Genomic DNA, 25,764 nt, shown 5'->3' with positions numbered 1-25,764 from the left:
GCCTGATACGGGGCTTGATCCCAGGACCCTGGGATCATGGACCCTGGGATCATGACCTGAGCCAAAGGCAGAGGCTTTAACCCACTGAGCCACCCAGGTGCCCCTATTTTTTTTTTTTAATTGAAGACTTTAAGTGATATGCTAAATAGATAGCTTGGCTATGAAGACATAAATTGCCAAGGCACTACAAATCTGGGAAAATGAGAACATAATTTGAAAGGAAGAGATTCTAGAAATGGGTATATGTGATTTAGTAAGAGGCCATGAATACAACGAGCGGAGAATCTGTAACTAGGTATGGTGTTTTATGCTTCTCAAAAGACATTTTTTTGCGTATATATTTTATGGGTCTGCCCGCTTGTTTCCAATTCTCTGTAATTTAAAATGTGTTATTTTTATAGCTGTTTGTCTTGGACATGTGAACAAATAAACATGTATATTCAAAAGATTTTATTTCTGACATGGAATGGTTAAGATAAATTTATTCCTTTATCTTTACATTAACCTTTGCATACAAAATATGTTATTCAGTTGTAGATCTCATTTTATATGTATAGTGAAAATTCACCTTTTAATCCTGAGTAAGTTAAAAAAATCTTTTAAAAGTACTATAAGATGAAAAGAATTTAAAAATTGACATTATTGGCACAAGATTCATGTTAATGTTTACTCATGTAAATAGCACAAAATACTGCCTAATTAGTGTGGTTGGTAAATTTTTGGTACTTTAATTTTCTCTGTTATTGTAAACCATGCATAAAATGCTTGCCTATTGAGAAGTGCAGAATTGTCAGAGCTTAAACAGCTGACATCTGCTTACTCTCTTAAAAAAAAAAAAAAAAAAAAGAATAACAAGCCATTTCAGCCTAATCTACCTCAAATGTGTTCATGTAAATGGAGGTCCGTCTATTGACCTGTATTCTTTTCAGCTCAGGATTGGTCCACATGGTTTATGAAACCAGGAAGGCTGATTTGAAATGCAGATGTCGAGACAGTGAAGTACACCCTCCCCTTTTTTCTTTGCTGTATCTGTCAGGGTGAAAAATGGCTTGCACAAGGGTCAGTCACCCATACTCACTTAATTACTTTTCTTGGACCCACAGAACTGTCACAAGCTGTGGTGGATGCGGGAGCTGTTCCTCTTTTAGTACTCTGTATCCAGGAGCCAGAAATTGCTTTGAAAAGGATTGCTGCTTCAGCCCTCAGTGATATTTCAAAGCATTCTCCGGAGTTAGCGCAGACGGTAGTGGACGCAGGAGCTATTGCTCACTTAGCCCAGATGATCCTGAACCCTGATTCTAAATTAAAGGTACTTAAAAATAAAGTTAAAAAACAAACAAATCAGGTTTCTGATTACCTCAGAAAATAGAAATGTGTGTAGATTAATATTATGCATTTAAAAATAATTAGAAAATTTATCATTGAAAGCAGATATGGGTATGTTATGTATTTGATCTTTTAATATGTAAGCCTTATGCTGTAAAATTCAGACAGTGAACCTATCTGGTTAAAATATGTGCAATGCTGAAAACTAGAAGTAACACTGGTATTAACATTAATCATGAAAATAAGGAATTATGTAATGACTGAATCTCAGGGTTGGAAGACATAAAGGTCTTCTAGTCTGCCACTGTTATATTTTAAGATTCCATGAAAATTGCCGTATTTATCTTAGCCTTTTTTTAATAGCTCCCTAAAATTTTTTGATTCTCAGCTAATAGTTAATTGTACTTTCCCATTCTAGTAGTTACATTGTATAAGATTCTAAAATTGTTAACGTTAACTAAATAATGGTAAGTTCTTTGAAATGTTATCAGCATGATGCCAAAAATAAGATGCTACTTCTGCTTGATCCTTTTTGTACTATATGTATCATTAAGTAAGTATTCATTAAGAAATACTATCATCCAAAGGTCATATTCTTTGATGATCTGCATAGATAAGAGATTTAAAGAGTTCACAAAAGAATGAAGGCATTTAATTTGGGAATTAGGGAATTTAAGTTCTAGTATCATTTTTAAGTGTCTCGGTATAAGACTAGGAATTGACAGTCTCAAGACTCCTAAAGTTCTGTCAGAAAAGTAATTGTTTTTTTCCTTCTTATAAAGGGATTTGAGTGTGTATAAAGCTGTTTGAATCAGAACTCTGCAGCGAGCTCTATATCATGTATTTTTATTTTGGTTTTTGCTTAACAGCGTCAGGTCCTTTCAGCTCTTAGTCAGATTGCAAAGCATTCTGTGGATCTGGCAGAAATGGTTGTGGAAGCGGAGATTTTCCCAGTTGTACTTACCTGCCTGAAGGACAAAGATGAATACGTGAAGAAAAATGCTTCTACTTTAATTAGAGAGATTGCAAAACATACACCTGAGGTAAGTTAAAAAAAAAAATTAAGTTTTTAAAAATACAGTAATATTTAGCTAGTTTTAGTTTTTAAGCAAAACATCAACTTGTTTGCAGGGCTCAAGTGCTGTGCCACAGAATCTGGTTAGCTCAGGGCTTCTCATCCTCAGCACTGTGGACGTTTTAGACTAGGTAACTGTTTGTCGTGGGGGGGCTGTCCTCTCCAGGACAGGGTGGATGGTCAGCAGCATCCCTGGCCTCTGCCCACTGGACTCCAGTAGCACCCCTGACCCCATCCTGATAAACATGTCTCCATATATGGGCAGATGTTTCCCAGGGGACAAAAGGGCCCCTAGTTGTGAACCACTGGGTTATATCAATAGAATTTCAGCCTAAAATCTCAGTTTCTAATAATTTCCTGCTTTCGATTCCTAGACAGTGGGTGGCATGGACTTCTGTCATCCTTGTCATTCTGGGTCAGCTGGGAGTAGTGAGAGACAGCATGCCTCCAGGTCTGAAGAGACCACCAGGCTCACAGCCTAGTATAACCCCTCTGCTAAGTGCTTGAGCTCTCAGATGCTCAAGGAGAAGAAACGAAGCAAATCTGGGTGGATTCTGAAGTCGCATCTTTTTCTGTGTATATTTTGTTTTTTTTTTTTTTTTTTTTTAAAGATTTTATTTATTTATTTGACAGAGAGAGTTCACAGTAGACAGATAGGCAGGCAGAGAGAGAGAGAGGGAAGCAGGCTCCCTGCTAAGCAGAGATCCCGATGTGGGACTCGATCCCAGGATACTGAGATCATGACCTGAGCCGAAGGCAGCGGCTTAACCCACTGAGCCACCCAGGCACCCTGTGTATATTTTGACTAATCAATTTCATTTCACAAAATTCATTCTTGATGTCACCTAGCGTCTTCATTTGGTTGAGATTTTTCAAGATTGAAGTGCAATCAGCTAGTAGTCATTGCTAGCAAAGGGGAGATAATTAGGCTAGAATGGTTCAAGTCTGACACTGTCTTTTAGCACTCAGTGATTAATGTGCTTCATACTCACACACTGTGATTGGGGGCTTCAGTGTTAACTGGTTATGAACTCGCCCTAGACTTGATGTCTAAGTGAGGAATTTTGACATCTATTGCAATAAGGATAAAAGTCGTGCTATTGATGCATGAAAAACTGAACCCCAGAGTGGCTCCTCGCAATGAGTATGTCTGCACATTTGAAGTAGCAGGATTATTCTACTTATCTATTCCTTAATGAATACAACAGTCTCACTAAATGATATTTCAGATTTCACCAGATGGATTTTTAGGTCCTAAATTTAAAAAAAAAAATGGGCAAGGTTCAAGTGAGATTTAAAGGTAATCTTGTGCTTCATCGTCACAATGCTCTGATTCTCCTCCCCTCCTAGCTTTCGCAGTTGATCGTTAACGCCGGGGGAGTGGCTGCCGTGATTGATTGTATTGGGTCCTGCAAAGGGAACATAAGACTGCCTGGCATCATGATGCTTGGTTATGTAGCAGCTCATTCTGAGAACCTGGCAATGGCGGTGATCATTTCCAAGGTCTGTGCTTGTTTCATTTCCTCTGATTATTGCAGTGAGATGTACTAAGACAGAACCACACACGAATGCCCTTCCACAGAGTGTAAGATTGAACTGACCAGAGTGAAAGAATTATCTCAAGAAATTTTCAGCTTTTTTTTTTTTCAAGGTTTGTTAATAAGTTTCCCAAAGCAATGCTTGAAGTAAGGTTTACTTTGCAGAAGTTTAACGTTTTAGCCAGTGTTTAATATTGACAAACTATCAACACTTCTGAGGTTTAGTATTATCTGTACTTAAATATTACGTATCTATCTCAAAGGATTGACTACATATTTATAGACATATAAAGCACACTTTGATTCAAAACAACTGTTATAGAGGCACCTGGGTGGTGCAATTGGTTGAGTGTCTGACTCTTGGTTTCAGCTCAGGTCATGATCTTGGGGTCCTGGGATTGAGCCCCACATCAGGCTCTATGCTCAGTGGGTAGTCAGTCTGCTGGGTGACGCTCTCCCTCGCCCTCTGCCCCTCCTCTGCCCCTGCTTGTGCATGCGTTCTCTCTAAAATAAATAAATAGATCTTTAAAAAAAAATACAACTGTTATAAATGACATGCCTGGTACTCATTTTCATTGTTCTCTGAGGTCTATACATTATCCCCTTTCCTGTCATTTGGGTAAGAGATGACAAGCCTAGCACATCCTTTCTTTATCTACCTTCTCTCCCTCAGCTTTCATGAACTGATTTCTCTTCTTAGGTGGAGGAAATTCAGAGCACACATCAGATAGTAATGTTTTTGTTTCCTTGCTCTAGGGATTTGGCCTTATCTCAACTCGGTATTAACCCATCATGGAGTGTAGCCTTGGCACATAGTAGGTGCTCAAAAAATATTTGTTGAATGAATAAATATTGATCTCCCAAAGAATGCTTCAAAGGCTGTATGCTTACAGTGTCTCTGGCAACCCTCTAGGGTGTGGGTTTCTTATCAGCATAGAAAACCTGCTGTGTGTTAAACAGAGTTTTTTTTGTTTTTTTCTTTTTTTATCCCTTGCTAATCCTCAGAATAAAAAGGAACCTCAGATCTTTATTTTCTACCAATTCCTTGATAATTCTTTGCTTCACTACCTTTTTATCCTGCGCTTTTCCTTTTGTTCTTCTATTACCAAAGACTATGATAGTGACTAGAGCAGTAGTGCTTTCTGAAGGGTCGCCATGGGGATATTATTGGGATTTTTGATTTGCAGTTCTTTTGTGCATAGAAAGCTTACACATAGGAAGAAGGATCAAAGAAGCAATTACTTTTGCTTCCTGTATTTCTTCCCTCAACTAACCAGGAGGTGCTCCTCTCCTTTGGTCTAGGGTTGCCACTGGCCTCTCCCACCTAGTTTGCCTTTCAGTTAGTGAAGATTGGGGTGGTGGCAGCAGCAGTTTGAGGCACACCTCCAGGGCTGCATGATTCTTTTCCTTGTCCTGTGCAGCCCCGTAAGGACCAGTAACCACAGCTTCCATTTACACAACACTTTATAATTCTCAAAGCACATTCATGTTTCTTATCTCATTTGATAGTCATAACAATGGAGACCCATAGGTCAGAATTTGGAGGGTGGGGATAAAAGTGCCTTGTCTTCCTCTTGCCTTCATTCTTGATATATCCCGGAAGTATGGGGTTTCTGGAAAGTTGCCTTATTCTGGAAACAGATCTGACCTTTTTTGTTTTGTCAGACACACATTTTCAGTTATAAGAAAGAAGCTGATGAAGAGATATGGCCAGTTTCTTTAGGCAGTTAGTCTTACTGAAAACTGAATTTTAAGGTGGACAAAGAGAAAATATACATAATCATTTGGTTTTTGCTATGGTAGCCTGACCTTTTGATACTGGCTTTTGTGATACTAAATTTAAGGTGATAATTATTATAGTCTCAAATTCATTACAAAATTATGCCTATATAGAATCTGGAATAATAATTTGATTTGGTTATTTGAGTCTTCCTTGGGAATATAAAATGTCGTGTATTTGAGACCCTTTAGTTAATTCTGTTTTTATTATTGAGATAAAATTGAAGCCTGTGCAGCATATAAGTACATGATATCTGGGTAACAAAAGTAATCATTGCTATTTTGATATTTTAATCATGTTAAAATGGGCAAAACTATCATTTAAAAGTTGGCCAAAATAAGTGAAAATTATTTACTATTTCAGGAAAGGTTTTAGTGAATCTATTTCATCTAAAAGTTACTTAAATGGGGTTCTTGCTCATTCATTTGATTTTGGATAGTAGTTATTTTGTTCTCAGATCTATTATACTTGGTAAAGGGCATTTTTTTAAAAAGGATTCTAAATTAACTTTTTAAACAAAGGACAATAAAAGGTTTAAAATCCTAAACAATTTTATTTTGTCACAGTGGAATCTAGTTTTGCCTGTAATATACTAGTCTGGGGCATCTGTTATTTGGTTAAATGCCTCTCTATTTGGGGAGTAAATGCTAGCAGAGATAGTTTAGTTGGATTGTTACAGACAATTAAGGTAAATTAGTTCTAGTCATTTTATTGACTTGAAAAATGACAGCCCCTGTGATGTGCTCATTTATTGAACCGTTTAGGAAAAAAGGGATCAAGGCCAAAATGATTTCTTCTAATGTTTGAGAGACATGGAAGACTCTTTAATCCTGCTCTAGATTCATAACACTTGCTCTTTTGATCAACGCTGCAGGGTGTGCCCCAGTTGTCAGTCTGCTTGTCAGAAGAACCAGAAGATCATATTAAGGCTGCTGCGGCTTGGGCCTTAGGACAGATTGGGAGACACACTCCAGAGCATGCCCGGGCTGTTGCAGTCACAAACACCTTGCCGGTTCTGCTTTCATTGTATATGTCAACAGAAAGTTCCGAGGATCTTCAAGTAAAAGTAAGTGGTGAATTTTTAACAGTTGTACTAAGATTTGTTAGATTTTACTCATTCTTAAAAATACGTAATCTTAAATGTTTTCATTATCATTATGGGTAATATTGATTTTTTTAGTCAAGAAATATAAATATAGGGGCTCCTGGGTAGCTCAGTGGGTTAAAACCTCTGCTTTCAGATCAGGTATTGATCCCGGGGTCCTGGGATCGAGTCCCGCATCGGGCTCTCTGCTTCCTGTTTGGCAGGGAGCCTGCTTCCTCCTCTCTCTCTTTGCCTGCATCTCTCCTACTTGTGATCTCTGTCAAATAAATAAATACATACATACATACATACATACATACATACATACATACAGATATATCAGAAGAACTGAGGTAGCTTTTCTTTGAAAATGGGTTATCCTTATATCTAACAGTGACATATTTTAAAGAAAGTTCTCTGTAGGTGCATAGTGGTTTGTAAAATGAATGTCTGGTTTTTCATTCTATATTCATATTGACTTTCCTTATGGAATAGGAATTGAATAGCAGGAGTTTGGAGGTGAATTAGAACTTTAGTCCAATTAACATTTAAAAACTGCGTCCAGAGGAATTTAAGGTGCTTTTGAAAGGCATAATGGTCAGAGGGAATTCCTGAAGCTATGATCTACCTCTCCTTAGTCTGTTTGATCATTTAATTGTATGTTTTATGTTTGTTCCTTAAAAGAAAAATGTCCATAAATTCACTAAGTTAAAAATTTTAAAATCATGTGTTTTTTTTAAGAAGGAAGGTTTCTTAAAAAAATATTAATGGCTACGAGAATGATTCACAAAATATAAATTTAATTAGGATAGGTTTTTAAATAATTTTAGAATTTCAAAGAAAGAAAAAAATGTTTCCCAGCATAACTCCCTTAAGAAAACATGTACCTTTCTTTGAAAGTAGTTTTTAGAATTGACTTGGACTGAGAAAAGAGGACAGAAAAGATAATAATAATTCAAAATGAAATTAACAAGAGTAAGTTAAATGACATTTAAATTTAGTTAAAACAATAAATTAGCAAATAAGAAAGCACATTTGCTGAAGCAGTGTTTTTATTTTATTTTATTTTTTGGTTTTCTTTTTTTTTTTTTTTTTAAGATTTTATTTGTTTATTTGACAGAGAGAGATCACAAGTAGGCAGAGAGGCAGGCAGAGAGAGAGGAGAAAGCAGGCTTCCTGCCAAGCAGAGAGACCGATGCAGGACTCAATCCCAGGACCCTGAGGTCATGACCTGAGCCAAAGGCAGAGGCTTAACCCACTGAGCCACCCAGGTGCCCTGCTGAAGCAATTTTAGATGGTATAGTAAGGCAGGAAGTTTATTTGAACTATATAGCTGAGGAACTCTGAAAGTTTTATAGTGAGTCATCTATTGGATTTATAAATTTTATAGAAATGAATTTATGTTTATTTGGTTATGTTTACAGGTTATTTTTCTATAGCTTCATTGAGGGAATTTCTAACATTAGCATTTTTTCAATTTTTGTAAGACTTTCTAGATCAATGACTTAATAGATTTGAGGCTTCCCTTACATTTCTCCACAGTGTTCAGTGTATTCCTTTGCAAAGTTTGGTAGAGAATAAGTTGACAATATGTTAAGGCTTTTCCCTGTTTAACAATTCTGTGATTCTTTGGCTTTCTGGTGAGAAACCACAATTACATTTCCAGTTTTGAGTTGTCCAAGTAAAACTGATTTACATACATATAATTTTAACTTATTTATGTAGTTCACTTTCGCTTCATATTTCTTTAACCCATTTATCATGCTTGCCTTTTCAACCTCCCACTTCCCTCTTCATTCCCCCCCCTTCGTTCCTCCTCCCTCCTTTCTCTGGTGGTCCAATGACTGTGGTCTCCTCTGCAGGGTCTCTGCAGGTATAAGCTGTGCACAAAATAGAATAGTAATCATATTCAACTTCTAGATTATCAGGAGGTAAATTATTAATAGTCTCTATCACTTTCAGATTCCTGTGTGTAACAACTTCTATTTTCCTTGAAGTTTTAGAAAATAAAGGAATATATCAGCTATAGCATGAATAATTAATAGTGGAATCAATAGTAATAGTAATTACAGTTTTTTTTAAATTTTATTTATTTATTTGACAGAGAGAGATCACAAGTAGGCAGAGAGAGAGAGAGGAGGAAGCAAGGAAGCAGGCTCCCTGTGGAGCAGAGAGCCAGATGCGGGGCTCGATCCCAGGACCATGGGATCATGACCTGAGCCAAAGGCAGAGGCTTTAACCCACTGAGACACCCAGGCACCCCTAATAATTACAGTTCGAGAAACTCTTGCAAATGGTGTCTTAGGTAGCACTAAATGCTTTTTATATACTACTAAGTTTATGTAACTTGGTTTTTAATGAATTATTTTGTTTTGTCATATAAATATCATAGAGTAAAATAAGTTTGAAAACTTCACCTTTTGAAGTAAGATCATTTTTATTGTGTTTAAGTTTAACAAAAGTAGTTTTACTAAAACATTCAGGTTTACTAATAAAAGTTAAGGTTCCGTCTGCCTATATTTGATAAAATATTTACTTCCAGGAAATATAGTGGGTAGTAAATTAAAAAGTGGGATCTTTATTAATCATTATCCTGTCAGCAATCCTTCCAAGGCTTTAAGTCCATCCAAATATTTTCTTATTGTAGGGACTTGATTATTATTTTTGCTTCCCCAAGGTTTCTTGGATTCTAACGTTTGTTGTTTTAAAGGCTTTAGAGTGAAAGTCCAAGTCTGTTTGATTTGACATTATCTCAGTAGGGAAAAATGTATCCAAGAGCTTTAGGAACTGTCTAATGGTATTTCTCATTTGTCATTCTGTGGCAGCTTTCAAATTAAAGGCCATGTTGAAGTTCATTTTGTCCCAAAGGCATGTCAGCTTCTGTAAGCATTCTCTAATTGGTTCTGATCCAGGAGAACCAATGAGCAGTCCCTTGGAATTGCTTGCATGTTTTCACATAGCTTTATATCTGCCTGCACCTTATTGAAAATGGGGAAAAAAATCCATCTTTTATCTAATAAGCTCACCTACATATATTTGAATATTTTCACACAATTGCATTTTCATTTATTTTGATTTAGAGGCATCATATTGAAATGGTCTATCTTAGTTTGGCATTTGAGTAAGTTCATTCTATTACCTTAGTTATGAAAGTATTTCTAAGATTATTTGATTTAATAATTGTGTTCTTGTCATCATGGTTGCTTCCCTTCATTTTTTAACAGCTTTATTGAAATGTAGTTCATATGCCATACTGTTCACCCCCTTAAAGTGTATAATTCAATGGTTTTAGTATATTCACAGATGCAACCCTTGCCACAATCTAATTTTAGAACCTTTTCATCGCCCCTCCCCCCCAGCAGTCACTCCATACCTTCCCTGCTTAGCCCCAGGCGGCCATTAATTTACTTTCTGTCTTTGGGGATTTGCCTCTTCTGGACATTTCATTTAAACGGAATCATACATTATAAGTGCTCTTTTGTGGCTGGCTTCTTTTCACTTAGTGTAAGTTTCAAGGCTCACCCATATTGTAGCGTATTTCAGTATTTTGTTCCTTTTTATTGCCAAATAATATTCCATTGTATCACTATACTACATTTTGTTTACCCATAGACTAGTTGATGGACATTTGGACTGTTTCTACTCTTTTGATTATGATAAATAATGCTGCTGTGAACATATTTGTACAGGTTTTTGTGTGGATGTATGTGGATGTACAAACCTAGGAGTAGGATGGCTAGGTCAAACAATAACTCTTTTTAATATTTTGAGCAACCACCAAACTGTTTTCCAATGTGACTGTACCATTTATATTCCCTCTAGCAATGTATGAGGGTTCCAATTTTTCCATATTCTTGTCGAGACTTGTTATTGCCTTTTTATAAAAAATTGTAGCCAGGCTAGTGGGTGTGAATTGGCATTTCACTGTGATTTTGATTTGCATTTCCTTGATGGTTAATGATGTTGAAAAATCTTTTCATGTGCTTATTGGCCATTTGTATATCTCCTTTGGAGAAATGTCTAATCAGACCCTTTGTCCATTTTTAATTTGGGCTATTCTGTTTTTATTATTGAGTTGTAAGTGTTCTTTATATATTTTGAATACAAATCTTCATCAGATGTATAACTTATGATCATTTTCTTCCATTCAATGGGTTATTATCACTTTATTGATCGTATTATACGTAGCAAAAATCTTTAAAATTGTAAAAGTTGCAATTTATTTATTTTTTCTTTTGTTGCTTGTACTTTTGGAGCTTTATCTAAAAAGACTTTGCCTAACCCAAAGTCGTGAAGATTTATTCTGATGTTCACCCTTCCTTTTATTTTTAATTTTAAATTTTTTGGGGGGGTCTTTGAAAGGAAGAGAAGGATCATCTTTTTTTTTTTTTTTTAAGTTTTTATTTATTTATTTGACAGAGAGAGAGAATACAAGCAGGGGGAAGTGGCAGAGGGAGAGGCAGACTTCCTGCTGAGCAGGGAGCCCTATGGGGAACTCAATCCCAGGATGCTGGGATCATGACCTGAGTCAAAGGCAGATGCTTAACGTCTGAGCCACCCAGGTGTCCTGAGAGAGATAATCTTAAGCAGGCTCCATGCCCAGCAAAGAGCCCCATCCAGACCTTGATCTTACCACCCTGAGATCATGACTTGAGCCAAAATCAATAGATCCTTAACCAACTGAGCCACCCTGGTGCTGCACCTCCCTTTCCTTTTAATAAGTGTAACTCTTTGGGCCAGAATGCTTTCAGAACAAAATTAACTTTTCAATAAGAAACATTCATTGTGGGCAGTTTTCATTAAAGATCATCCATTAAGGCAAGCAACAATGGATAAGTTTTGTTATTTCTTTCATTTTCTGTAAAAAACAATTGAAATCATACCATATATTTGCATCATATTAACACTTTTAGTTTGTTAATTTCTATTCTTATGTGTGTCAAGAGATTAAAAAAATAGTGTTGCTAGTTACTTAACGTGATTTTTACAATCTCTTTTATCGAAGTGGAAAGAGTCACTTTTCAGAAATGACAGAAAATGAATGAATGTAGAGCTTACATGCTATGATACTTTATAGGAAAACCAGGCTAAACCCACGTTGCCCTGAATAGACAGCTCGTAACTCCTTCTCTGACATCATCATTTATTTATACATATCTAAGGTTAAAGACTAACTACTAAATGCTATGACAATTAGAAAAATTCATAAAAATTCATATTATTTCAAAGTAATATATTACTTGATTTACTGAAATAGGAGAATAAAAGGGTGTGTTTACCCCATATAAATTCTCTATGAAATTGTAAGAACTGTTTTATTTTGCTCAGTGCCTTAAATAACCAAACATAAGGCACATTTTCTAAAGGCTAATAAATTTTAAACCCAACATATGACATGATCTTATGTATAGAAAATCCTAAGGAATACAGACACACATGTACAAAATTACCAGAATTACCGAGAGTTCAGGATTACCAGATATATGATCAATATTAAAAATCTGTCATATTTTCATATGCTGGTAATGAACAATTCAAACATGTGTGGTGCCAGGCTGGTTTAGTCAGTAGAACATGCAACTTTTAGTCTCAGGGTCGTGAATTCCAACTCTTATGTTGGGTGTAGAGATTATAAATAAGTAAACTGTAAAAAAACAAATATGAAATTAAGACAATAGTTTCATTCACAATAGCATCAACAAATACTTAAGAATAAATTTAATAAGAAATATTGGCTTATACACTGAAAACTATAAAACATTGCTAAAAAATGTTAAAGAAGTTCTGAATAATGGAAGGACACTGCATGTTCATGGACTGGAAGATTCAATATTGTTAAGATGGCAATACTTCCCAAATTGATCTATGTATTCAATACAATCTCTGTCATAATCCCAACTGGCTTCCCTCCCCGCAAACTGGAGAGGCTGATCCCAAAATTCATATGGAAATGGCAAGGACCCAGACTAGTGAAAACAATCTTGTAAAGGAACTTATACTGCCCAATTTTAAAACTTACTACAAAGCTATAGCTATCAAGATAGAGTGGAACTTGCTTACATAAAGACATATATATATATATATATATATCTCAATATCAATGTAACTGAATTTTGAAAGTCTGAAATAGACCCTTTTCTGATTTTTCACAAAAGTTCCCAGGCAATTTAATGCGAAAAGGATAGTGTTTTCAGCAAATGGAATTGGGACAATTAGAACATTCTCAAACAAAAATACTAATTTGGAACATTATACCATATACCAGAAGTAGCTAAAAATGGATGATAGATCTAAATATAAGGGTTAAGTGAACAAAACTCTTAGGAGAAAATGAACAAGTCCTTGAAACCTTGGATTAGGCATTTATTTCTTAGAAATGAACCTAAAGCTCAAGTGGTAAATGAAAACATTCATAAGTTGGGTTTCATCAAAATTAAAAGCTGATATGCTTTAGAAGACTTCATTAAGAAAACCAAAAGAGGGGCACCTGGGTGGCTCAGTGGTTTAGGCTGCTGCCTTTGGCTCGGGTCATGAACTCAGGGTCCTGGGATCGAGCCCCGCATCGGGCTCCCTGCTCCGCAGGAAACCTGCTTCCCTCTCTGTCTCTCTCTCTGCCTGCCTCTCTGCCTACTTGTGATCTCTGTCTGTCAAATAAATAAATAAAATCTTTAAAAAAAAAAAAAAAGAAAACCAAAAGACATGCCACAGACTTGAATTATTTGCAAATAATATATTCAAGAAAGGTTTATATTAAAAAATATATGAAGAGCTCCTATAACTCAATAATATGAAGACAAATAACCCAATTAAACAATGGGCAAACCATTTGAATAAACATTTCATCAACAAATGATCCATCAGTATAAGAAAAAATATTCAACATCATTAGTTACTAGAGAGATGTGAATCAAAACCTGCATCATGCCCACAAGAATGGTTATAGTTAATAAGACAGATAATAACAAGTGTTGATAACCATATGGAGAATTTTGAACCTTCTTACATTACTGGTCGAAATGTAAAATGTTGCAGTCCCATTGAAAAACAGTTTGGCAATTTCTCAAAATAGTAAACATAAATTTACCATCATCACCCAACAACTTCACTCCTAAGTATCTTCCCAAGAGAAATGAAAACATCTAAAAATATCTACACAAAGACTTGTATATGAATCTCCATAGCAGAATTATTCAAAATCACCGTAAGTGGAAACAACCTAAATGTTTATCAACTGGTAATGGATAAACAAAATGTGATAATATCTGTATAATGGAATACTATTTGACAATGAAAGGAATGAGGCACTGATACATGCTATAACATGGATGAACCCCCAAACATTATACTTAGTGAAAGAAGTCAGACTCAAAAGTTCCCTTACTGTATGATTCCATCTACATGAATTGTCCATATATAGAGACAGAAAGTAGGTTGGCAGTTGCCCAGGGCTGGTGGGGGTGTGACTACAGATCGAATGATGTTCTTTGTTGGAATGATGAAGATGTGCTAAAATTAGGTTGTGGTGATAGTTGCACAACTTTGTGAGTTTACTAAAAAGCCATTGAATTGTGTACTTAAAATGAATGAATTTATGGTATGTAGATTATATCTCAATAAGGTTGTTAAAAAAATCTTAAGCCCATGAGGCACCTGGGTGGCTCAGTGGGTTAGCCTCTGCCTTGGGCTCAGGTCTTGAACCCAGGGTCCTAGGATCCAGGCCCCCATCAGGTTCTCTGCTCAGCAGGGAGCCTACTTCCCCCTCTCTCTCTGCCTGCCTCTCTGCTTACTTGTGATCTCTGTCTGTCAAATAAATAAATACAATCTTTAAAAAAAAATCTGAAGCCCAGAAATTGACCAGTAAATAAAATCTTAACTAATATACTAATATTTCTTTCATGTTGGGAAATATAGCTGATTATTAATCATGAAATACATTCCTATCTAGAAGTCAATGTAGTCATAAATCACGTATATTTCTTTTTTTAAAAAAAAGATTTTATTTATTTGACAAACAGTGATCACAAGTAGACAGAGAGACAGGCAGAGAGAGAGGGGGAAGCAGGCTCCCTGCAGAGGAGAGAGCCCGACGTGAGGCTCAATCCCAGGACCCTGAGATCATGACCTGAGCCGAAGGCAGAGGCTTAACCCTCTGAGTCACCCAGGTGCCCCATAAATCAAGTATATTTCTTGACAAAGGATAGTAAAACTCAGTAATTTGTAGGATCATTAGACTCTTTTCTGGAGTTCTTAATTAATAACTTGACAGTACATCACCGTGGCATGGTGATGTGATCTGTGTGATACAATTAGTAGACCTTATCACCAATAACAGTTAAGTTAAATTTGCAGACCTGCTAAGGTCACCGTGACCCGAAGATGACTCACAAAGATATAACTAGGTATGCTGGGGATTGGTAGTTTAATTTCAATGTAGGTTTACTACTTGTGGAAGAAAGTTGAGCTGCATTTCTTACATTCCTTATTTTATTTCATTTAGTTTGTGAAACAATATTTGAGGACAAATGTGCCAAGAGATAAGCCTGAGTCTCTGGGAAACCGTGAAATTAAAGAGCCTTTCCTCATAGCACAAATGTGATCAAAGTTTTTCCTGAATCCATTTGCCAATTGTAAAATTCATGATGTGAAAATCAAAATGCTCTTGGAAACAAAACACCAAAATGCTCTTTGACATTTCAAAAGCACTGCTAAACATTCATCATACAAGCAAAACCACACACAAAACACACACACACAAAACCACATACAAGCAGGTATGGAATTCCATTGGAAAACAGCTGTAGACAAACCCAGCTGTGAGCCTTCCAAAGTGAAGAGGACAGGCTTGAAGACCAGGACGCTGAGGCACAGTGAGCTATGGCCTGAGAGCTGGTTGCAGTCACATCAGGATCCTTCTTCTGTCACAGCCGGAGGCACTGTGAAATACAGAGTGCGGGGGAGAGTGGGGAGGTGCCTGTGGTGTTGCTTGCGGGTGACACACTTCCTGTTGCTTTACCTGTGAATGGGGCAGTTTCTCCCATGAGCTATAGGAGCATATCTGCACATGTTCACCAAATAATGAACATAGTAGGATCTTCCTGATTATATACCTGTAAGCCATGAAACCTTTTGGAGAATACACAATGTTTGATAATGACTTTCTACAACAAACTAGTTTCTATTTGTTGATTGGAAGGAGTAGGACATGTTGGTTATCTCACAGTTTATATAATTTATACTAATAAAATATAATATATATTAATTTTCAGTCTATAGCTTTATGCTTTTTAATTTTACTTTACTCATGGGTAATTTTAAGATAGCAGTAATACACTGTATATTCTAAAATTTCACATGAAGACAACTGGCAGGGTATTCTATGATAAAACCAATGCCAGATAGAAGTTTTTCTACAACTGTTTTTAAACAATGAAACAACTGCAGGTTAGACCTGGAAATTCATTTCATTTTCACATTCTAGGAATATGAGGCATGGATTTTGGTCAAGCTTGATTGCTTCTTTGGTCTATATTTTGCTTTGTATTTCAACAGAGTAAAAAAGCCATAAAGAATATCCTACAAAAATGCACCTATTTACCAGCCCTCGAGCCATTTCTGTATGACGCCCCTCCCAATATCCTGAAGCACGTGGTTGGACAGTTCAGTAAGGTAAGAAATGCTCTCTTTTCTAGAAGTGGGGAAAGAAAATTTAAATGACTTGTTAACTTTTTTCTGTTGGGTCAATGTCTTCTGAAAGAAGGCATTTACTTCTTAACTCTCACTGACTGTAGTGACAGGAAGGGTAACAGAGGTTAATAAAATTAACATGAGTTAATAAAATTCACATTTAAATGATTCACACTTCCTTCTTCCTCACATTTTCATTACAGCCTCCATACTGTCTTTTCCAGTGTTCTTGGGTAGTAGATAGTATATGAATCTATAAACACCTCATAATGCAGATAATTTATATTCATAAGTAATTTAGTAATTATCCTGGTGTCTGTTAATCTCACTTACCTGGGCACAGTGCAAAGATCTTATGAAGGAAAATAAAAAAGTTCACTGAATCATTTATGACAGAGTCCATGCACTTTACTGGAGATGCTTTCAGTCATTTGGAGTTTACTGACTTATTTTATGAACAGTTTTTTAACAAATATAGCCATCAAATTTCTTAGATCATTGCAGAGTAAAAGTAGTAAGGTAGAAAGGTCAAGCTGCTGGATATGGGCTTAGCCAGCAGGATCGACTGTTGATAGCAAAGGCTGAGAAAGAATGACTGTATCCCCACAGCCATTGATGGCCAGGGTGGCAACCCTAAGCTATAAAGAACTGGTTACATTGTGATCAGGAGATTTGATTTAAGAAAATGGGGTCTTTGGAAGTAGTAGTATCCCATAATGGTTATGGTTATGAGCTCAGGCTCTGGAATTAAGGTGCCTGGATTTCCCATTTATCAACTGTAATATTTTTTTTAAGAGATTTTATTTATTTGACAGACAGAGATCACAAATAGGCAGAGAGAGAGGAGGAAGCAGGCTCCCTGTTGAGCAGAGAGCCCGATGAGAGGCTCGATCCCAGGACCCTGGGATCATGACCCCAGCCAAAGACAGAGGCTTTAACCTCTGAGCCACCCAGGTGCCTTTTTTTTTTTTTTTTTTTTTTTAATATTTTCTTTATTTGTCAGAGAGTGAGCGAGCTCAAGGAGGGGGAGAGGCAGGCAGAGGGAGAAGCAGGCTCCCTACTGAGCAAGGGGCCCAATGCAGGACTCAATCCGAAGACACTGGAATAATCATGACCTAAGCCGAAGGCAGATGATCAACATACTGAGCCACCCAGGCATCCCTTCGACCTGTAGTATCTTTAGCAAAGTCTTGATGTCTGCAAACCTTAGTATGACTACCAATAAAATGGAGGTAATAAGAATTCCTATTTTATAAGGTCACTGTAAAGATTAAATGGGATATTATTTGTAAAGGGTTTAGCTTAATCCCAGGCATGTATTAAGCATTCAAATCCCCTCTCTCCACTGAAAAACCTAAAATGTTGTTTTTAAGAAATAAAACATAAACGTGGTTAAGGTTAATTTCTTAAAAATTAATAAAAATGGGGGCGCCTGGGTGGCTTAGTGGGTTAAGCCGCTGCCTTCGGCTCAGGTCATGATTTCAGGGTCCTGGGATCGAGTTCCACATCGGGCTCTCTGCTCAGCAGGGAGCCTGCTTCCTCCTCTCTCTCTCTGCCTGCCTCTCTGCCTACTTGTAATCTCTCTCTGTCAAATAAATTCTTTAAAAAAAATTAATAAAAATGAGTAGGGGGTAAATTCATGTGAATAGTTAGGTATAATGCTATATAAAGGAGGTGTTACTATTTTTTTTTAAAGATTTTATTTATTTATTTTACAGACAGAGATCACAAGTAGGCAGAGAGGCAGGCAGAGAGAGAGAGAGGAGTTAGAAGGCTCCCCGCAGAGCAGAGAGCCCCATGCGGGGCTGGATCATGACCTGAGCCGAAGGCAGAGGCTTTAACCCACTGAGCCACCCAGGCGCCCCGGAGGTGTTACTATTTGTATACTATATTTCTATAAACAATGAGCAAAAATTACATATTGTTACAACTTTTAAACTAGGCCCTGCAGTTATTAGGTCCATTTTCAGGTACTCATCTGAAAAATATTACTATCTGCTAATAGCCTTCAGTTATCTGTCTTCCATGATCTTCAGCAGCTTGGCTGGCTCCCAAGCACCATAGTCACCGGATAGCAGAAGGTTTTACATGGCTGAGGCTGCCTTGGGATATAGTTCTGGGTATCAACACTTGGGTTCTGTCCTCCCCTTCTAGGAAAATAATCAAACCTTTTTTCCCTCTTTGGGTACTAGATAAGAAATCGAGCAGCCAGTTTGGTCAACTAAAAGGGAGAGGGAGGGAATTGTTGAGGGGTTCATCTACAAGTCATCAGCTCTTGAAAATAAGTAGCTGACCTTATTTCTGAAAGCTTTATTTTATGGTCTGATCTTTTATACTACTGAGTGAGGTATTCTAGTTTATTGAACTCACTGTGAAAATACTAACCTGAACTGAGTTCAAAATAAATCACTAGAGTAAACCAGAGGGATTTGTGGATGTTAGACAGCCGAGATAAAATATAGTACCACAGATGATAGACTCTAACAAATGTGCCTTTGTTTTGCTTCAGGCAGAATTTTGTGTTTTTTTAATTTAAGGATACCAGAGCACTAGAAGGAGATGAGAAAGCAAGGCAGTAGGTAAAAAGACATTAGTTTAGTGTGGCTGGGGTCAGAGATAAGGGGTAATGAAAACTCTCCAGGCCAAACAAAGTATTTAGAAAATATGTATCTGTAGGCTTATTTCACTTTTTAGAAATATATTCTAGTATCTTTTTATTTTTAAGAACGAGAATGCAAGTGTGTGTGTGAGCTCAGGGGGGTGGGGAAGTGCAGAGGGAGAGAGAGAATCTTAACCAGGCTCCATGCTGAGAATACAGAGTCCCATGCAAGGCTCTGTCTCACAACCCTGAGATCATGACCTGAGCTGAAATCAAGAGTCAGACACTTAACTGAGCCACCTAGGCGCCCCACTAGTGTCATCTTTTATTGTCCAGTTGATGTGTATTATCATTCTATTAGCAAGATCCTTTTGCAATTTTAAGTATTTGCTAAATGCCTACATGTACCCAACACTCTGTTAAACACTGGGGGATAGACCAAAAAAAAATAAAAAAAAGATCTTCTTCGAAGAACTTTTATAATCTAGCTGGAAGACCAGACAAAGCAATTAGAAAGCACTTCAATGTGCTAGATTTCATGATAAACTTTTTTTTTTAATTTAAAAAGGAATAAATCAATGCAATCTGAAGTATTCAGAGAGGCCTTCAACGGAGGAACTGCAAGGAAATAAAGCTGGTCTTTGAAGAAAGAGAAAGAATGGACGGGGAAAGAAAGGGTGTTTCTGTCAGAGAGCATAGTAGCAATGACCAAAGAAGGGAGCAGGGATTCCCATAATGCAAAACCACCCCCTCTCCAGGACCTTTCTCATCTGATCAGTGATTGCTGTCTTGCATAATTTATTTCTTCATCTCCACTGGCTGTTTCCCCTCAACACAAGAACATCCACTGTCAAATTTAGTGACTTTTTAAAGTTCTCATTGGTTGCTTCTTAAAATCTTCTCTTGGAGAGTGCCTGGGTGGCTTAGATGATTAAGCATCTGCCTTCAGCTCAGGTCATGATCCCAGGGTCCTGGGATCAAGTCCCACACTGGGCTCCCTGCTCAGCGGGAAGCCTGCTTCCCCTCTCTCTCTGCTCCTCCCCCTGCTTGTGCTCTCTTGCTCTGTCAAATATATAAATAAAATATTTTTTAAAAATCTTCTCTTGGATATTTGGATTCCTTACTTTTCTGATTTTTCTTGCCTTTTTAACATCTCCTCAATTTCCTTTCCCTGCTTAGTATGTTCTTTCATTTGTTAAACATTTATTGAGCATCTGTTAGGCACCAGGCACTAGAGGAATGAATGAATGTATAATTTCTGTCTCCAATGACATTTATGTGTGACAGACATAGAAGCTGACAGTTAAAATATTATGCAGCAGGTGCACTGACAGTGGTTCAACAACGCTGTAAGAGAAGAAAAGTTATCTACCTCATCCAGGGATACGAGGGTAGGTAGGAATGTCCCAGAGAAAGTTTCTTAAAGGAGAGGATGCCTGAGCTGAATCTTAAAAGATGAGTAAGAGCCAAACAAATGTGGGGAGAAGCATGGAGGGGAAGGGCATTCTGGGAAGAGGAAATAGCATAGGCAAAGGCAAGAAATGGCCCAACATGCACCTGCTGAGCTTACTGAAATGAAATTTAGGATAGCGATTGGTAGTGAAGGAAGCTGGAGAGATACTTAGGACCTGAGTCACAAAAGGCTCTCTGTCTGTGCCTGCTGAAGAATGTTGCTTTTAATTTTGTGAGTAGAGGAGAGACCCTGAATGGGTGTAAGCAAATGAGGGACACTGCTTTGCTTTTACATATATGAGTGGATCCCCATTACCTTTGCTCATGTTCAAGGCCTTTATTCCATTTCCACAACATAAAAAGCTAATACATTTCTAAAGAGACTACATTTTACTTCTAATCATCAGCAAATTTAGGCTCATTTTGTTATAGATAGAGTGCACATAAATTCTTTACACTTTACACTTCCTCAGGTAGATTATTTGTTTTCACCAACTATAATCCCACTTAGAAAAGAAAAGCTGACATTTTTGTGTGCTTGACTTTTCAAGGTACTACCACATGACAGCAAAGCTCGACGACTTTTTGTAACAAGTGGTGGACTTAAAAAGGTTCAAGAGATAAAAGCAGAGCCTGGATCTCTCCTTCAAGAATACATCAACAGTATTAACAACTGTTACCCAGAGGAAATAGTAAGGTGGGAAAAATGGACTTTGAGTAGTTCAAAATTATAATGTAGTTTTTCTGTCTTTAAATCTAGATTTTATATCCACTGTGTCAAAGTGTGGCCTTGAAATACTCCATAAGACCAATGTATACATTTACTTCTCCTGTGATCTCTTTTCCCCCACAAATTTAATAATGTTCAGATGGACACATACCTCTCCAAATCAAGCTGGAATATTGTTTGAGACATATCTATACTAATCCAATACACACTTTACCAAAGTGTGCCTGCATACAGAGTGCAAGTTAAATTAGCAATTTTTAATGTGACCATAATTTAGAAAGGGCCTGTAGATTCTGATTTTCATAGTTACGTGCATATTATTTTTCAGCCTTATGCTCACATTTATATAAACAGGAGTATTGCAAATAGGAAAGAGATGCTGAGTGGCAAAAAGAAAGTTACTATATTTGAAGAAAAAATAATGTTTGTGTTATGCAGGTGCCTCATAATAAAGTAATAGGAAGTTCTTTTCAAAATGTAGTTTTTTTTAATAAGGTTGATTTGCAGAGCATTAAACCTAAGCCTCAGTCCTTATAAGTTTAAAGAAAAACTATACCACTAAACCCAAAATAAATAAAAGCAAATTTACCAAGAAAAGATAGAATGATTTAAACAACTGAATCTTGAAAAATGCCAGTAAAACATTCAGAATTAAAGGCCATATTTATCCATATTTGTCTAATAGGTTATTTTATCACTTCCAGTTCCTTTCAATTCAGATGCTAAATTTTATTAGAAATACTTACCTGTATTTGGACTATATAAAGTTTACAGTTGAAAAGGTAGATTTTTAAGTTGTTCCAAAGATACCTGAAAGTTTCACCTAAGGGCACCTGTGTGGCTCAGTGGGTTAAGTGCCTGACTCTTGATTTTTGGCTCAGGTCACAATCTCAGGGTTGTCAGACTGAGTCCCACGTGGGCTGGGTGTGGGCCTGCTTAAAATTCTCTTTCTCTCTCTTCCTCTGCCCCTCCCCCCACTCACACAAGCACACTTGCATGTGCGCTCTCTCTTTTAAAAAGTTTCACCGAGGGCACCTGGGTGGCTCAGTGGGTTAAGCCGCTGCCTTCGGCTCAGGTCATGATCTCAGGGTCCTGAGATCGAGTCCCGCATCGGGCTCTCTGCTCAGCAGGGAGCCTGCTTCCTCCTCTCTCTCTGCCTGCCTCTCTGCCTACTTGTGATCTCTCTCTGTCAAATAAATAAATAAAATCTTTAAAATAAAAATAAAAATAAAAAGTTTCACCGAAAATAACTGAATTGAATATCAGTTTATTTATTTATTTATTTATTTGACAGACAGAGATTACAAGTAGGCAGAGAGGCAGTCAGAGAGAGGAGGAAGCAGGCTCCCTGCTGAGCAGAGAGCCCGATGTGGGGCTCGATCCCAGGACCCTGGGATCATGACCTGAGCTGAAGGCAGAGGCTTTAACCCACTGAGCCACCCAGGTGCCCTGAATATCTACAATTAAATACAAAATTCAGTTCTTTAGTCACACTAGCCATATTTCTAATGCTCGATAATCACATGTAGCTAGTGGCTACCACATGAAACAGCACAATTTTTTAAGTTTTTATTTTTCTAAATCTACTTCTTACCATTTATATAAAAATATCTATCTCATATCTGCCACATTTATCAGGCCTAGTCGGGTGAGGCCTGTTTTAAAATTTGTGACTAAGAGAAACAGTTGTGACGTCCTCAATGGAAGAGTACTTCAAAGAGACCCACTCTTGAAGGACAGTTTTTTCAAGGGTAGGATGCCCTTAGAGGAGAAACTTTTTTAGGGTAGGTTTTATGTATGTATGCATGTGTCTTTTTAACTATGCCTGCCTATAAATACACTATTGAGAAAATACTGTTCTGTTTTGTTCACCTCCACTTGACAAATTGTAGGAAAAATTAGTGTAATATAAATTGTGAGTTTTTAAGTCAAAATCTGAGAATAAGTAAAGATTATTAACAAGGACAAAGCAAATCATTAGATTTTATCTGGAAAGAACACCTTAGGAAGTTTAATTGTTTTGAGTGTTTTGGAAAATTTTAAATTATACTTAGATTTTTTTGTTTATTCTAGAATGCCTGCCAAATTTTATTTGACATACTTTTATGTGCATATAAATTCTTCCCATAAGTATGAAGCATTCCACAGTGCATTAATCAATATATTTAATACTTTTATACTATCTATTTTATAAAATGTTCAATTTATAAATAATACATTTTAGTACTGCACATGCCCCAAATCAATGCAAATGACTAATTTCCTAAGTTTGTATGATGGGATATTTGTAACCATTTATTAAATAGTTCTTTAATGTGAATTATACTCCCAGAAATTTTTGGTTTTATTGATGACCTGATCTGATTGAGATATATAGTGAGAATAACCTGTAAGGCATTCAGAATGCAGTCATTGATTAGTAATGTCTAATTTATTTAAAAAGCCTATAAGCTATGATCACTAAAACAACATCAGTCATATGACATAATAAAAAGTCTCTGTAATAAAATACTGTCACTGGATCCAAGTATCTTGCTTTGAAAAGACCTCTTCTGTGCCACTGCATTAATAGCCCTTCAGTGTTTTGCTCTTTATCTAGCACAGTCTCGTTTGTTGGCATTCTTTTCCTTGAGAGTCTCTAACCCTATGCAGAGAGCATTACTGGAGCATAACTATTCTGAGTGTATTTGAGGTTTCACTGATAGAATTAATTTAGATAAATTTATCTAAATAATACTGTGTATTGAATCTTTTGTGCCTACCATGTGGAATCTTTTCACAAGTATCTAACAGAAAAATTTTCTCTTTCAGGTATTATTCCCCTGGATATTCAGATACACTTCTGCAGAGAGTGGACAGCTATCAACCACTTACTAACTAAGCGAAGTTCCATCTTTATTCTCTGATTCACAATGGAGTATTTATGAATGGCAGTTGTTAAAGCTCTTTCTAAATATTTGAACTCAGTACATTCTAGATTTATTCAGTGTGAAATACCTTTGGATAATATTTTCTAAATTTATGTAATACTTTAAGAAATTAGTGGCCTGAATAGATGAAAAACTACTGGTCATTTGCTTAGGATTTGCTCGCAGGGTAAATTTTTAGAAGACACTAAAGGGTGTTAAGGCATTTGTTATTGTTCTATTAAACCCCTCTCTACAGCCCCCAAACACTCACACCTCCAACTACATATAGATGAAACTTTCAGTTATTTTGACCAGTTCCTCCTAGACATAGACAAGGAAAACTGGCCTTGCAAATTCCTCAGCAGGACATAGAAGGGAAATAGCCAAAAGAGGAAACTAATGACAGAAGTCCAGGGCACCTGAAGAGATTCTGATGCTCTTTACATCAATGTATTATCCAAACACCAGAATCTACGGATAACCTGCCGGGTTCTCCTAGTAACTTAGGAAGCTCTCCTTGTCATGCCAAATTTTCTAAGCTCTTTTCTCACCTCCCTGAAACTGTTCCTTATCTTTCATGGGGCTGAAGAGAGAGGAAATCAATATTAAGCATTATTCCACTACAGACATGCTTCCCATTTCATTGAAAGGTTTCCGAGTCTAGCCCTGCTCATGAATAAACAAGGAGCAGGCAAATGAAATGGGTCCTTAGTATTCCTTGTCTTTGCTTCACTTCCCCAAGTTTCAAAAGCCACATTTTCAGGGATTTAAGAAATAATTTAAAAAGAATACAGCCAGACTTAGACTTTGCATGCATTTTCACTTAGAGAGCTGAAAGGGGGTGAGAGGGAGTTTCAGTAAAATTTTAAATAAAAACAACATTCGAATCTTCTTTGCATTTTTTTCTTGTGGTGTACTTCTGACCTTGGGGATTACATGGTTAGTTGATGTGTCTGTGTGTATGTGTGTGTGTCTTTTGATTTACAAGGACATTCCTTACAGTGATCTTCCCTGGAGGCCTAGAGAGGAGGTGACTGATAACCAGAGAGCCCCTAGGCCACAGTGCTCCCAACCCGGCCAGCTTTCAGGTTTCCTTCTTGGATTCTTTCCCCCCTACCCCCAAAAAGAACCTACCCATCTATTTTTGGTATTTTCTGGATTCATCTCTGTCATTGTTTCCTAACAGTGCCTAACTTCGTTGCATCTTTTTAAATTAAACTTCATCATACCCAAGATCGTCCCATTTTTTGCCTTATATCAGCCTAGGATTACTTGCAATATGACTTTTTAATACCTTCTGGACCCTACTTTATTTCTTTGCAGTAATTTCTTGGATGTATTGCATAAGAAAATAACTTTTATTCTCAGTTGTGTAGCTTTCCATTCTCTTCACGCCAGCCCAACTTCTCTTCCAAATCTTTTAACAATATGAGAAAATAAAGATAGTTTTCATGTTTCTTCCTTAGTGCAGTTTTTCTTCTATGGCCATGTTGGTGATGACAAAAACTAGTCTATCTGGAATGAAACCTGGCCAGCTCTTTTGGGAATGGTGACTTTCCTAATTACGATTTCTTATCATTGTATGTT

The 25,764-nt window shown here is 36.9% G+C and overlaps 1 protein-coding gene across 3 annotated transcripts in view; it reads left to right on the top strand.

The window, feature by feature from the left end:
- Window positions 1-25,069, top strand: part of SPAG6 (sperm associated antigen 6) — a 64,350-nt gene extending 39,281 nt beyond the window's left edge. The window contains exons 5-11 of one of the 3 annotated variants that reach the window (XM_059183942.1): window positions 1,104-1,309; window positions 2,196-2,369; window positions 3,752-3,904; window positions 6,594-6,785; window positions 16,353-16,469; window positions 21,090-21,235; window positions 24,080-25,069. In XM_059183942.1, coding sequence (XP_059039925.1) covers window positions 1,104-1,309; window positions 2,196-2,369; window positions 3,752-3,904; window positions 6,594-6,785; window positions 16,353-16,469; window positions 21,090-21,235; window positions 24,080-24,149 — 1,058 coding nt within the window. In that variant the 3' untranslated portion in view covers window positions 24,150-25,069. The remainder of the gene's footprint in view (window positions 1-1,103; window positions 1,310-2,195; window positions 2,370-3,751; window positions 3,905-6,593; window positions 6,786-16,352; window positions 16,470-21,089; window positions 21,236-24,079) is intronic. The other 2 variants (XM_059183943.1, XM_059183945.1) reach the window with 2 other exon arrangements.
- Window positions 25,070-25,764: the final 695 nt, after the last annotated feature.

This window comes from Mustela lutreola, chromosome 8 (genome assembly GCF_030435805.1).
Source record: "Mustela lutreola isolate mMusLut2 chromosome 8, mMusLut2.pri, whole genome shotgun sequence".
NCBI classification, from domain to species: domain Eukaryota; kingdom Metazoa; phylum Chordata; class Mammalia; order Carnivora; family Mustelidae; genus Mustela; species Mustela lutreola.
The sequence above is the reverse complement of the archived record's forward strand: the minus strand, read 5'-3'. Positions and strand labels throughout refer to the sequence as shown.